Source organism: Dipodomys ordii, unplaced genomic scaffold, assembly GCF_000151885.1.
Source record: "Dipodomys ordii isolate 6190 unplaced genomic scaffold, Dord_2.0 Scaffold141, whole genome shotgun sequence".
Lineage (NCBI taxonomy): Eukaryota > Metazoa > Chordata > Mammalia > Rodentia > Heteromyidae > Dipodomys > Dipodomys ordii.
The window spans coordinates 748299-762798 of NW_012267357.1; the positions used below are offsets into that span (position 1 = coordinate 748299).

The 14500-nt window shown below is 51.2% G+C and overlaps 2 protein-coding genes across 3 annotated transcripts in view; one reads left to right on the forward strand and one right to left on the reverse strand.

The window, feature by feature from the left end:
- Nucleotides 1–4581, forward strand: part of Arvcf (armadillo repeat gene deleted in velocardiofacial syndrome) — a 56113-nt gene extending 51532 nt beyond the window's left edge. The window contains exons 7-15 of the mRNA XM_013031501.1: nucleotides 704–846; nucleotides 1107–1257; nucleotides 1454–1652; nucleotides 1735–1846; nucleotides 1945–2035; nucleotides 2343–2396; nucleotides 2720–2817; nucleotides 3414–3533; nucleotides 3965–4581. Of these exons, the coding sequence (XP_012886955.1) occupies nucleotides 704–846; nucleotides 1107–1257; nucleotides 1454–1652; nucleotides 1735–1846; nucleotides 1945–2035; nucleotides 2343–2396; nucleotides 2720–2817; nucleotides 3414–3521 (956 nt within the window). The 3' untranslated portion in view covers nucleotides 3522–3533; nucleotides 3965–4581. The remainder of the gene's footprint in view (nucleotides 1–703; nucleotides 847–1106; nucleotides 1258–1453; nucleotides 1653–1734; nucleotides 1847–1944; nucleotides 2036–2342; nucleotides 2397–2719; nucleotides 2818–3413; nucleotides 3534–3964) is intronic.
- Nucleotides 4582–5573: 992 nt separating this feature from the next.
- Nucleotides 5574–14500, reverse strand: part of Comt (catechol-O-methyltransferase) — a 22174-nt gene continuing 13247 nt past the window's right edge. For both annotated transcript variants that reach the window (XM_013031564.1, XM_013031565.1), the window contains exons 2-5: nucleotides 12474–12759; nucleotides 11519–11712; nucleotides 11065–11196; nucleotides 5574–6442 (exon numbers count right to left, since the gene is read on the reverse strand). In XM_013031564.1, coding sequence (XP_012887018.1) covers nucleotides 6251–6442; nucleotides 11065–11196; nucleotides 11519–11712; nucleotides 12474–12759 — 804 coding nt within the window. In that variant the 3' untranslated portion in view covers nucleotides 5574–6250. The remainder of the gene's footprint in view (nucleotides 6443–11064; nucleotides 11197–11518; nucleotides 11713–12473; nucleotides 12760–14500) is intronic.

Sequence of the window (14500 nt, forward strand, 5' to 3'; positions counted from 1 at the left end):
TTCCTCAGCACCACATAAGCAAAAAGAAAAAAGCCGGAAGTGGCACTGTGGCTCAAGTGGTAGGGCACTAGCCTTGAGCTGAAGAGCTGAGGGACTGTGCTCAGGCCCAGAGCTCAAGTCCCACAACCGGACCCCCCAAAAAAAGAAAGAAAGAAAGAAAATAATCTCCTGAGCTAGGCAAATGCCCGAGCTTGTGGACAGGTAGGCTTGGAAGATGCTTCTAGGCCCTATCTTTGAAATCCTCTATGGGGCAGCCATGCTTCCATAGTGGGTAGGGCCACAATCATGGAGAGCCTAGAATGGTTGCCTGAGAGGGTGAGCAAGGGGCAAAATCCTGGTTCAGCAGCTTATTCCATACTCTGAAGGCTGGTCTTGTTGCTAGAGAGGGCCCCATTAATAAAGGGAATGTGGCTCAGTTGACACTCTCCCACCCCCAAATCCTGGATGCACACGCTGCTAGGTAGATCCAGTCTCATTTATTTGGCAGCATAGTCGAAGAAGGAATGACTTCTCCCAAGTCGGTTACCTCCTGATTAACTCTGTTTTCCTTTCTGAGAAATGGTGACACTTCTCCCTTTGGGCCACGAGCAAGGGGTGAATGCATTAATACTAATCATGCCCTTACTGCTCCACACCCACCCCTGGAATATTGATGAGGGAAGATGATAGGGAGGAGGTTCTGGGTAACCTTGGCTGTCTGTGGTTGCCCTATGTGTAGGCTTTGAGCTGCTGTATCAACCTGAAGTGGTACGTCTCTATCTCTCCCTCCTCACCGAGAGCCGGAACTTCAACACTCTGGAGGCTGCAGCAGGTGCCCTGCAAAACCTCAGCGCAGGCAACTGGATGGTGAGGGGCCAGACCTGGCAGGAAGGAAAGATCTAGACAAAGAGGGAAATCCAGGCTTCCCCATTAGTGCTGCTCCTCACATCTGGGTTGGCCAGAAAAGGAGGAGGACGTTGCACTTCCCCAAGGTTTGGGAGGTTCAGGGTACATGGTCTAAAAGCATTATGCCCTGGGCAGTGGAACTAGCTTTGAGCTGCTGGGGTTGGGCCTTGTGCAGCCGGACTTCCCTCTGAGTAGCCCACCTCCTACTTCCACTCCCACAGTGGGCCACATACATCCGTGCCACTGTGCGTAAGGAGCGCGGGTTGCCGGTACTGGTAGAACTGCTGCAATCGGAGACTGATAAGGTGGTGCGAGCAGTTGCCATCGCCTTGCGAAACCTATCTCTGGACCACCGCAACAAAGACCTTATTGGTGAGGATGTTGGGCGGGGCCAAACCTGGGAGTGCAACAGTTGGGGACCCATCCCTGGGTCTTAGGCTAGTCCCAGCTTGGGGAACTGACTTCTAGGACCAATCCTGAAGTCTTAGTCTCATGCTCCTCCTGAACCCTGCTCCTTCCCACAGGGGCGGGGCAGAGGTGTGTCCTGACCCCTGCCCCTGCCTCTCAGGGAACTATGCCATGGCCGAGCTGGTGCGGAATGTTCGCAATGCACAGGCACCTGCCCGCCCCGGGGCTCGCTTGGAGGAGGACACGGTGGTGGCTGTGCTCAACACCATCCATGAGATCGTGTCTGATAGCCTGGACAATGCACGCTCACTCCTGCAGGCCCGTGGTGTGCCAGCGCTGGTGGCGCTCGTCGCCTCCAGGTGGGCGGGGGCCTGGGAAGGGGGTGGGGTGGGGGGGCGGGGAAAGAGCTGGCCGCTGACCCCGCCCTTGGTCCTTTCATAGCCAGTCTGTGCGTGAGGCAAAGGCGGCATCCCACGTGCTTCAAACGGTGTGGAGCTACAAGGAGTTGCGAGGAGCCTTGCAGAGGGACGGCTGGACGAAGGCGCGCTTCCAGGTGCGGCCTGCAGGGGCCTGTCCTGTTTCAGTTTACCAGGTGTAGTCCCTAAGCAAAAGTGCCTCTGACCTCTCCCACCTGTGTTTTGTGCGCCCCAGTCAGCTGCTGCCACTGCCAAGAGTCCCAAGGGAACGTTGAGCCCTGGGGGCTTCGATGACAGCACACTGCCACTGGTAGACAAGAGCCTGGGTGAGTACAAGCCAGGAAGGAGGGAATATGGGAGCCCATTCCTGAGGCTGGAGGAGCTCCCACCTGCAGTGATGGTAACAAGGCCGGTGAAGGCCAGGGAAGGAAGGCGTGCCTTTTCCTGTTTATGTCATCTGCTGGGGTGTGTGGAGGAGGTGCCTGCAGATAAGGAAGAAAGGTAGAGAAATGCCAAGACATTAGTGATAGGACACCTAAGGTTGCTGAGGTCTGCCTGGTGCTGGGCTTGTCTGTGACCCTGGCCCCCAGCCTGTCTACCGCTCACAACCAGAGCCCCTGCCCTGCCTTGCAGATGGTGAGAAGCCAGGCAGCCGAGATGTGATCCCCATGGACACACTTGGCCCAGGTGAGGTCAAGCATGGTTTGATTGTTGTCTACTCAGGGAGAAGGGAGGAGCCTGAGCCAGGACTGTTGGTTTTATGGGGTAAGCATGGTCGGTGCTGAGATGCTTTCCAAAAAGGTGTTATTTGGTAAGATTTCATTTGGGGATGCTCAGCAGATATGAAGCAGAAATGGTGAGGGGGCACGGGACAGGATCAGAGTGGGTGGGGATCCTCTGTAAAAACCCCTTATTTCAAGGGTCCCCTGTGTCTGAGATGAAGGTTGCATGGTCCTTCAGTGCCTACCTCTCAGAACTTGCCTCATGCTCCCCCCCTACGCTGCCCACAGATGGATACTCCACTGGATATTCTACTGTGGACCGGAGGGAACGGAAGGCCCTGGGCAGTGACTCTGCAGGTGAAGCCTCTGAAAAGGAACCTTTGAAAGTAAGTGGCCATGGGTACTTACCAAGGACGCTCCATGTACAAGGCTTGCCCAGAGGGTAGCTAGGCAATGCAAAGCTTGACTTGGGACCTGAAGCCTGGCGGGGCTGGTGCTCATCTCCAAGTAGCTGGGCTGTGGGTCCAAGTCTAAGCAGTATCCCTTCATCAGTCAGATGGTGGATGCTGTTGGGTAGAGAGAGCTCACACCTGGTGGGAGGGAGGGGCAGAGGACAGTCTGCCCAGCCACACCCTGCACTGGACTGAAGAGTCTAAGAAAGTGGTTTATGCACCTTTCTCTGCATGTGTGTGTGTGAGGGGGGGGGGCAGGTGCCTGTCATGGTCCCTGGTGGGAACAGCACCTGCCACTTGCTCTACACCAATCCCATAGACTCATGCACAGACCTCTGTGTGTGTCCCTGTACCACCCAACACTTGTGTGAGCCATACTGGCTTGACTCCCTTGTGCTGCTGTGACCCTGGCCTACCACCCTGGCCCTGTTCCTACTGACAATTCAGCTTTGCCCTTCAGCTGCAGCTAACATGCTTTCTTTTGCCTTTAACATCTTCTGTCTACCCATCCACCCACTTGTGCACTACAGCCCGATCCTGGCAGGAAGGCCCTTCCTCCTGGGCCCAGCAGGCCCTCAGTCAGGCTGGTGGACGCCGTAGGGGATGCTAAGCCTCAGCCCGTTGACTCCTGGGTCTAGCTTGCATGCCGGGTACGTTCTCTTGTCTGGTTGTTGTCCAGTGATTTTGCCATCCTTTGGGCCAGGGCTTTATGTTGATCTCTGCCAACTGCATGCTCTGTCCTCCTTGTATATATCCTAGCAGGACCAAAATGCCCAGCTTAGGGAAGGCCAGACTGAGGGCTGAGCAGAGGGGTCCTCCCAGGGTCCACTATGATGAGTCCAGGGAGGGCTGGGTCCTCCATACCTTCAAATACCCCTGCATAGGCCCCATAGGACCAGTAAGTCAGAAATAAGTGGTCCCTACTATGACCCTTAGCAGCTGCTTTTGTCCACATAGCTGTCCATGGAGCCCGTGGAGGCAGCAGCTCTGCCAAGATATTGCATGTCACTCTGCCCCATGCATTTAGCCCTGCCACCTGCTTGTGTGCTTCTATAGCATTGCCTTATTCCTCCCTTTGCAGGGCCCCAGCCCAGCCATTTCTTAGAGATTGGATCACCTGGAGAAAGGCCCATTCTGAAGTCTGCTGTGGAGCCTCCTGGTGGCAGTTGCTGGCCAAGCTTCTTGCCAGGACCTGACTTGCTGGCACCCCTTCTGTCTTGCCCTGCCGGTTGCTCCCTCTGATCTCCTGATCAAATTCCCTAGGCCTGAGTTAGCTGTTTACTGACATGGTGCTGTGTGTGAGTGTGAAAGAAAAGGCCAAGATGGGGCCCAGGAAGGTAGCAAGGGAGGGCACCTGGCTTTGCTCTGGTGGAATAAAGACTGTGTTCCAGAGAAACAGGTCTGGGGAGTGGGGGTCCTGGGGACAGGCAGCTGGGAAAGGAGGAAGGGTCTCAGGAAAGGAAGTTGGACTCCAAAGGGTGGAGGGACTTCCTTTTGTTCGAGGCTGCAAAGTGGGGATCCTGCACTGGATGTCCGGAACCCTCATGCAATGAGATCCTTCCTCAAGTTGCCTCTGGCAGGGGGGGTCACTGTGATGGCTGCACCTGCATCTGCCCAGAACCTCACTGTAATCTCCAGACTGACCCCCAGCAGCACAGGGAACTGCTGTCCAGTGCCTGCTGTTCAGAAAACCACTGAAAAAAAAAAAAAAAAAGCATTAAAAATGGAACCAAAATAAGACTATTGGTAGACATCTAAATTTTTTAAAGAAACTTTAAAAATTAAAAAAAAAAGCAACAAAGAAATTTGTCTTCCATGGCGCAGACTCTGTGTCTCATTGGCTGGCTGGCCCTTCCCTTAGTGTGGAGAGTGGAGGCCATCATTCTACTGGGTGAGGAATGGGCCCCCATCGATCGTTGGGCATAGTGCTGTTGGCGGAGGCACTGCTGCCACCTGATGATCACATAACTTGAGGACAACCTGACTGTAAAGGCCAGCAGTTCCTCAGAATCCCTCCCTCCCGGGGGGTGGCTGAGAGTGACCTGCATTATCTGTGTGCATACATCTATGTGCATGGCTCATGGCTGATCTACTCTGTCCTCACAAGATCTGGTTGGCTTCCGGTGATAGGCTGGCCTGGAGCCTGGGAGCAGAGTTCTGGCCAGAGCTCACTGGGCATGAGTGGAATCTACTAGGACAAGTTGATCTTTGTGTCTGGTCTTGGTGGAGCCTCCTGGAACCTCTCTGGTAGATAGCAATCTGGCTGCTTGAAGGTGCCAGGGCAGCTCTGGATTTAGGCAGACACAAAGCAGCTTGGCTTGCTTACAAGCAGCTAGGCAACCAGCAGCAATGCCCTGGCTGTTCCAAGCCATTTTCTCCCCATAAATTTGGCCAAATGGGATTAGGGAAGGAGATATTTCCAACTAGTACCAATGTGGGTCCAGAAAGGCAGGGCTCTGAATGGCCCTGTGTCCACTATCTCCAGTTCTGTGCTACTTTTCCAGGCAGGCTAACAGGTATCCCTGGCCTGGCCTGGCCTGAAGGAGAAGTATTGAGCAGAGATGGATCCCACCCCACTGCCTTAGCCAGGAGCCCTGAGGTTGGTGCGATATTCAGGACCCAGCCCTACAGCACTAGTGCCCATCCAGAAAAGGTGAAGCTGAGAGGAACCACTCCGTTGAGCTCTTATATCCAAATATGGATCTTTAATTCTATTGGCTTTTAAACATGAATTTAGTATATAAGACTACAGTCATCTAACATTAGCGATGAGGTTACAGTTCATTCTTAAAAAAGGTGAATACTTGCAAGTCAAAAGTACAGGGTGAGGTGGTGGTGGTAATGTCACTAAGGTGCTGCTGCCCCCTGGTGACAGAAAGCCTAAGAACAGTCAGTGCAAAGCCCAATAGATTCCTGATTTTTCCAACTTCTGCTTTCAGGGCCTAATAAGTAAGTTGGTGCCTGATAACCTGTCCTTGGAAACCTGATTGGAATTCATATTACATTTTCCAGTTTGGTCTTTGTTTTTCTTTTTTGTTTTTCAGTTCTGGGGATTGAATTGGGCCTCTTATATGCTAGGAGTTTGTGCTTCCTGAGCTACACTCCCAGCCCCTCTGTCAGCAGGATTTTCCAGGTTTTCTGCAGTGGCTTTGCATAGTAAGCTCATTATTCTTTAGAGTGTGTACTATGTGATAATCTGCACCAGCAGCACAGAGGTCAGTGTGGACAAATCCCAGGTTCATAGGCCTGAAGTAGACACTGCATGGGGACAGACCCTAGAACCACAGAAGTGGAGTTATCCAGAGTGAGAGTGTCCATCTTGCCCTTCAGAAAGAGGCTGGGTAAGGCGCCTAGTGCAAGGTAGCAGTCAAGCTTGCATCTTGCCCTTGTAAATGGCCTTCTCCAGGCCATCCACCACATTCGTGTACTCTAGGTATGAGCTGTAGTGTGTGCACTCAAAGCTGTTGTTCTTCCGCACATATGCCAGGAATTCTGGTGATCCTGGAATGATGACGTTATCAGCCAGAAGCACTGTCCCCTTCCTCAGTAGGCCACATTCCTGCAGGGGACAGATGGGTCAGTGGTTAGGAGTGCATGGCAAAACCACTCTGAACCAGGCACGCCTCACTCCCTCTCACCCCCCAAGGCTGCTGTTTGATGTACTGGCTTATGCTCAACCCTGAGGTCCAAGTCTAACACCTCATTTATTTCAAAGTGGCCACTGCAGAAAAGGGCTGTGCCAGTCCTACCTCAGGCACATCAGCTAAAGATGGAGATCTTTTGCTCCTCCATTCACCACTTGTGGCACTAGAGATCAAACCCAGGGGTGTGTATGGGGGGATTGGGGGAGTTGAACTCAAGAGCCTAGGTGCTGTCCCTTAGTTTTTTGCTCAAAGTTAACACTCTACCGCTTGAGCCATAGCACTACTTCTAACTTTTGGATAGTTAAAGTTAAGAGTTTCACAGACTTCCCTCCCTGGACTTACTTCAAGTTGCAATCTTCAGATCTCAGCCTCCTGAATAGCTAGTATTACAGCTATGAGCCACCAGTGCCCAGCTAGAACCTAGAGTCTTGTACGAACTGGGCAACCACTTGAGCCACTTCCCCAACCATCCTTTACTCCTGTATCCATCTCCAGCCCTCTAGAACACTGAAGGTAGTCAATAGATGCTTTAAGGATGGTGAGTGGTGAATATGGTGAGCTAAGAGGCCAGTGCATCCTCAGATACCTGATGCCAGAAAAATAGGCATCTATAAGGGAGAGGTGTCCAGGGACATGGGCTGGTATGGTCACTACAGACTAGATCCAGCTTCACCATGGTGACTTTACAGGGATGGGGGCACAGACTACCTCTCTACAGACAAGCTGCTCCTTGGAGGTCTGCTCTGAGTATCCCATAGCACCTATCTCCACTGGTGCCTGGGCTGGGGGAAGGGTGCAGTTCTGGTGCCCAGTCTCTGCACAGGGGAAATGAGCCATTACAGGTAGTGGCTCCAGTTGCCAGGTGAGAAACTTGATCGTAGGATGCTTGTCCATCTAAGGTGAGAAGTGTATCTGCTGACATCACGTGAAAGAATAAAGGAGTTTTGACTTTGGAAATCTAGAGGATCTTTTTGTTTGTGTGCTGGTCCTGGGGCTTGAACCCGAGGCCTGGGCACTTTTGTGCTGAAGGCTAGTACTTTGCCACTTGAGCTACAGCTCCACTTAGTGTTTTAGTGGTTAACTGGAAATAAGAGTCTTACATACTTTCCAACCCAGGCTAGCTTTAAAACATGATCCTCAGAATTACAGGTGTGAGCCACCAGCACCCGGCTAGGAGTTTTTTTGTTTGTTTGTTTGTTTGTTTTGTTGGTCATGGGGCTTGAATCTGGGCCTGGGTGTTGTCCTTTAGTTCTTTAGCTCAAGGCGAGTGCTCTACCACTTGAGCCACAGCTCTACTTTGCAGTTTTCTGTGGTTTATTAGAGATAAGAGTCTCACGGACTTCCCTGCCCAGGCTGGCTTTGAACTGCAATCCTCAGATCTCAGCCTCCTGAGTAGCTATGATTACAGGCATGAGCCACCGGCACCCAGTGATTTTTTTTTTAACATAGCCATAAAACAAATTTTTTTAAAAAAGAAATCTCGCTGGGCACCAGTGGCTCATGCCTATAATCCTAGCTACTCAGGAGGCGGAGATCTTGAGGGTCACAGTTTGAAGCCAGCTCAGATAGGAAAGTCTGTGAGACTCTTACCTTCAATTAACCACCAGAAAACCAGAACTGGAGCTGTGGCTCAAAATGGTAGAGCACTAGCCTTAAGCAAAAGAGCTCAGGGACAGTGCCCAGGCCCTGAGTTTAAGTACCATGACTGACAAAAAAAAAGAAGAAAGAATTTCAATATCTAAGTTGTGAAGCACTTGCCTAGCAGGTATGAGGCCTAGATTTCATTTCCAGCACGTGTGCATGCACACACATACACACACAAAGCCTAAAACACAAACTTAACCTGGTATAGCAGCATACTAAGGAGAATCAAAAGGAAGGTTCCAGATGAGCACCAGTGCCTTGTGCCTATAATCCTACTAGCTACTCAGGAGGCTGAGTTCTAAGAATTGAGGTTCAAAGCCAGCCCATGCAGTAAAGTCTGTTAGCTTCTTATGTATAATTAACCACCAAAAAATCAGAGGTAAAGGGTCTGGGAAGCGGCTCAGTGGTGGAGGGCTTGCCTTTATGCATGAGGCCCTGGGTTCAATTCCTCAGTACCACATAAGCAGAAATAGCTGGAAGTGGCACTGTGGCTCAAGTGGTAGAGCGCTCGCCTTGAGCTGAAGAGCTGAGGCACAGTGCCCAGGCCCAGAGTTCAGGCCCCATGACTAACAAAAATAAATAAATAATAAATAAAATAAATTGTTAAAATTTTTTTTTTAAAAAATCAGAGGTAAAGCTATGGTTCAAATGGTAAAGTACTGGCACAAAAAGAAAAAGGGCTGGGTGCTGGTGCCTGTAATCCTAGCTACTCAGGAGGCTGAGATCTGAGGACTGAAGTTCAAAGCCAGCTTGGCCAGGAAAGTCTGTGAAACTCATCTCCAATAAACTACCAGAAAACTGGAAGTGGTTCTGTGGCTCAAGTGGTAGAGTGCTTGCCTTGAGCTGAAGAGCTGAGGGACAGAGCCCAGTTCAAGCCCCAGGACCCGGACCAACAACAAATAAAAAGAAGGGAACAAAGGTTCCTGGCCAGCCTTAGCTACACAGGGCAACTGTCTCAAAATAAACAGCAACAATGAAAACAAAGAAATCCCTTGATGTCAGACATCAAAAGCAAATTGAAACAAGTGACCTGGGCTGGGGGTATTAGCTCCACAGGAAATACAGAACTTGACTAACATCCACAAGGTCCTGGTTCCATCCTGGGCATGGAAAAAAAAAGTACTGCCATTCCCAATTCCTGTCTTCTCTTCTTGAGATAATTATCAGCTTTGAACAAGCAGCACTGAGAAAACTGTTAGTTTCCTAGTTACTGAACTGCAATATTTGCTGCTTTTCTAAAAGCAGGCCTCTGTAATTATCACACACACTGAAAGTGCTGAAATCCACTCCATGTGACTCAGGCCCTGCTGAAGTCTCTCTTCTGCCCAGGTGAGGCCTGTCTTCTCAGCTACCTGCACTCTGGCCTCAATACCCCATTTCCAGGCTCACACCTCTCTCTAGGATGAGTCACTTGCCCAGGTTGGCTGCTCATGGCTGTCCTGGCCTAGCCTGCAGCTTTCCCTTCTATACCCCAACTGCCTATCCTCATGGATAGTGCAGATTTTCAACCCCTGAGACATTTCCCTTTCCAACACCAGGGTTCTGCACTGCCCTCCCCAGTTACCCTCTCCACATCCACAGGGCTAATAAGGATCCTTCCATAGAACAGCTCAACTTTTACTTGCTGAAAGCCTTCTGTACCTCTGACTCACCCTGTTGCCACCCACCTGGCTTGTCAGTGCTGGTCCCTTCCCTTCCATGTCCAGGCCATAATGGCTTTGCCAGCAGCCATCCCCCTCATATTTAAAGGTCCAATTACAGCTGGGCACTGGTGGCTTAAGCCTAAAATCCTAGCTACTCAGGAGCCTGAGATCTGAGGATCACAGTTTGAAGTCTGTCTGGGCAAGAAAGTCTGTCTGGGCAAGAAAGTCCAGGAGACTCTATCTCCAGTTAAACACCAAAAAGCTGGGAGTGAAGGTATGTCTCAAATGTAGAGTGCAAAGCTTGAGTGAAAAAGCTTAAGGGAGAGGATCATGCCCTGAGTTCAAGCCCCAATGCTGTACAATGATAGGCAATGTCAATGAGGTATTGCAATGACAGGGTTCCCAACTTCTGAGAAAACTATGGGTACCTCCAGGTTGGCCACTGGGCAGTGAGGACCAGGTAGAGAGACCAAGAAGCTCCTCCATGTTCCCTATTGCCACCAGGGAGGGTCAAAGTTAATGCAAAGCTCTGTTCATTGTGGCTGTCCAATGCCTGAAGCCTGGGCTGCTCACTGAGTAAGGACGGCCCCCTGGCGGCAGCTGAGGGAAGTTGGGGGGGCACATTAGAAATAGGAAACAGATCCCTGGATCTATTTTTTTGTGTGGGTGTGTGTCAGTCATGGGGCTTGAACAGAGGGCCTGGGCACTGTACATGACCTTTTTTTGCTCACGACTAGTGCTCTACTACTTGAACCACAGCTCCACTTCCCGTTTTCTGGTCATTAGTTGGAGATAAGAGCCTCATAGACTTTGCTGCCTGGGCTGGCTTTGAACTGTGATTCTTAGAACTAAGCCTCCTGAGTAGCTAGGATTACAGGTGGGAGCCACTAGTACCCAGCAGAATAGGTCTGCTTTTGTGCTAGCCAGCTGAAGCCCAGTCAGTGCTGTGTGCTCCTCAGAATTGCTCTCCCTGTTGCTTGGCCCTGTGCCCATTAGATTCAGCTGTTCTCATGTATATTGCTCACTACCTCACACTACCTCCCCTGCTACAGGTAGGTACATTCCTAATAGGTCATTTGACCTGGCCCTGGGTGGGGACCCACAGCCTAGAACCCTTTTTTCCCATTCTCACCTCTGTGTTCCCTGGCTTCAGGTAGGATGCCTGGCTGTAAGAGGATGTGGTCAGCTGGCCTGGGTGGTTCCAGCCAGCAGTCCCCATAGGAGCCTGTCTGGTGAAGCAGTGGGCTTACCTCTAGGAGAAGGGTATCTGGCAGGTAGCGGTCCTTCCAGTGGTCTAGGAAGACCATATCCAGTGTGTCCACATCATGCTGCTGCTTCAGCTGGGGGATGAGGTCCTGGGAGGGTCCGATCAGGATGGTGACCTACAACAGGGCTCTGTCACAGCTATGCCCACAGGGAGCCCACATCTGAATTCCCACATGTACACTGCTACAATAAAGATGAGCTTCTACTCTGCCCCATCCCTGCAACAGAGTTTCTGTTTTGTAGGATGGGTATAGAACCTGCTGGAGCTGTGGTCAGGGGAAGGTCTTTCCTTGAACCCCAACCTGGAAAGTATCAGATGTTGTGACCCCAACCACAGTGGTGCCCAGAGCTTGAAACAAGCATGGTATGACTTGTGTCTTGCCTGGCACCCCTGAGCCCCAGTATCTGTATCACCATAGTCAGGCCTGCCCTACACACCTTGTCCTGCAGGCCAGCGAAGTCCAGCATCTGCTGGGTGATGGCCGCAAAGTCAGGGTTGATCTCCATGGTGATGAGTCTTGCGCCAGGCTGCAGCAGGCGGGCCATGCGCACAGCAGAGTAGCCGCAATAGGCCCCCAACTCCAGCACCAAGGATGGCTTGTACTCCTGAATTACAGTGTCCATGATATGGCCTGGGGGAGGGGGGAGACATGAGCACAGCTGGATGGAGGTAGGCTCAGTTCTAAGCAACATTCCAAGACTCCCCTCTCTAGCAGCGGGTAGAGTCTGGGGCTGTTTGACCACCTCAGGTCCAAGGACTTGGTCCCATTAGGCATATCCTTTGAACTCTCATGGTCCCTTGGCACAAATGTCCCTCTTTCTTGCCTCCTCAGCTTCCTGGAATCCTTGGAAGGAGCTACTACATTCTAACCCCAGGGTTTGACTTCAGGGTTCAATAAAACGTAACTGTGTCCCAGGCCAGAAGCCAAGGCTAAGGGGAGGCTCCAGGAAAACCTAACTGACTGGTTCCTAGGCAGGTCCCATGACATAGATGAGCAGAGGGCAAGCGGCACTGTACCCTAAGCACCACCTAACACCCTAAAAGCATAGAGCCCTGTCAGCAACCTCCTGAGGGCCTGAGTTGTGAGGAGTCAACCATGGATTGGTGCCCCAGGAGGGATGGATCCCAACTTACCCCAGGTCCCTGGGTCCTTACATAGCACATTTTGTCAAACATTCCACTGTGTATAGAGTCCTCCAAAGTGTAGCCAGTCTCTGAGCAAACTACCTCAAGTAGGAAGAAAAAGGTATGGCCTGCAGCTTGTCCTATCTGAGTTTGCTCCAAGGTTTCTGCCCTTTAGGGGCCTCTGTTGGGTAAGGGCTAATATTTACAACCACAGTCTCTGGTTTCTATTCCCTCTTCTGCTCCTCCTCCCGAAGCTGGGCTACTCACCTTTCTTGTCACCCACATGCATGGCCCACTCCTTCTGTGAGCAGTATGTGTCGATGACATCCAGCACACTCTGAGGGTCCCCACGCTTCGCATGTTGCTGCACATGGCGCAGGATGCGCTGTTCTTTAGTGTCTCCCATAACCAGGTTATAGATCGGCTGCAGCACAAACTCAAACCAGATGACAAGTAACCAGCCCCAGCCCCACCGTCTGAGTGACAGTAGGAAAACCAGCAGCCCAAGGCCCAGCAAGACTGCAGCCAACAGAAGGGGCGGGACTCCCAGCATCTACAGGGCAAAGGGGAGCAGGGAGGGGAGAAATGAATGAGTAGGTAAACAAGAGTCCACAGCCAGCCAAGAGCAGGAAGGGGAGGGCTGCCAAGGAGAGGCCCTCCCTGCCTCATAATCTTGCTCACAGCTGGAGGTACTGTTGCCATCCCCTATGCTAAGGGCCAAAAGAAGTCATGCCTCAGTTGACTGGGCTAGTGCTAGAAACCTGGCCTCTCTGCCTCCTCCAACATCTACTGGTGGATAGAGCAGATGTATGTGAACTTCTACCAGCCCTGCCTGGGCACAGCTCCTGGTTGTGGGTGCTTTCCTAGAGAAGAATATGCCAAGTGGGTTCAGTGGTGACTTCAACCTTGAACAAGGAACTGACTCATAAAAGGCCATGGGGCCTCTCTTTTTCCACATGTAGTAGACTATAAAGATGTCTTGGAAGGAACTAGTGGCTCATGCCTGTAATCCTAACTATTCAAAAGGCTGAGCCCTGAGGATTCAGGCTCAAAGTAGAGGTGTATGACTCAAGTGATAAAGTGCCAGTCTTAGGCAAAAAAAAAAAAAAAAAGGTAAGCAAGAAGTGGGCATCGGTGGCTCACACCTGTAATCCTAGCTACTCAGGAGGCTGAGATCTGAGGATTGCAGTCAAAGCCAGCCTAGGGAGGAAAGTCCGTGAGACTCTTATGTCCAATAAACCACTAGAAAACCAGAAGTGGAGCTGTGGCTCAAGCGGTAGAGTGTGAGCTGAAGAGCGCAGGGACAGTGCCAGGCCTAGAGTTCAAGCCCCACAACCAGAAAAAAAAATGGCAAGATGTGAGGCTCTGAGTTCAAGCCCCATTACTGCCACATGTACGTACACACACACACACACACAAACACGCACGCATGCACACACGCACGCACGCACACACCCTCTGGGTTGGTAGCCCAGGACTCAAGTCAAATGGAAGTTCTGCTGAAGTCACCAGCTGACACAGAACAGAGTTCACAAAGTTCAGCGCAGAAATCCATGATTTCTGGCCAGAGATCCTAAAATGGAAAAGAACACAAGAAAGGGGGAGTTCTTAAGGAGTTTGTGCCAGGGGCATGTGATCATTCACAAGGAGAGGCTTGTGAATGGTGGTTACACAAGATCCTGCTCCCCAGATGCTGTTTTATTTTGTGCTAGTACTGGGACTTGAATTCAGGGTCTGGGCAATGTCACTTAGTTTCATCACTAAAGGCAGCCTCTTTACCACTTGTACCACATCTCCACTTCTAGCATTTTGTCAATAGAGGTGAGTCTCACAGATTTTTCTGCCGGCTTCCAAACAAGATCCTCTGATCCCAGTCTCCCGAACAGCTAGGATTACAGGCATGAACCCAAACCCCTGCTCTATTTTTGAAGGTGAGGAGAGAAAGCAGCCCAGAGCCTCAGCAGATTCCATATTCCAGAGCCTTTAGTAAGGACTCAGTAGACAGAAAACTGGAAAGCTGAGGCTTCACAGGTATGGAAGGGTGATGTGGCCGCTTGGACTCCAGTCTCAGGTCATGTGATTGTTTATACAAGTGCACATGTGGCCAGCAGGTCTGTGCACCTGTGCTCGGCCCGAATCCTCATGTGCACTCCTGATCTTCACTGGTTTCAATCAGCCAAAGTGATTTTTAAAACTATTTTCAAAGCCGGGCGCTGGTGGCTCACGCCTGTAATCCTAGCTACTCAGGAGGCTGAGATCTGAGGATCGCGGTTCAAAGCCAGCCCGGGCAAGAG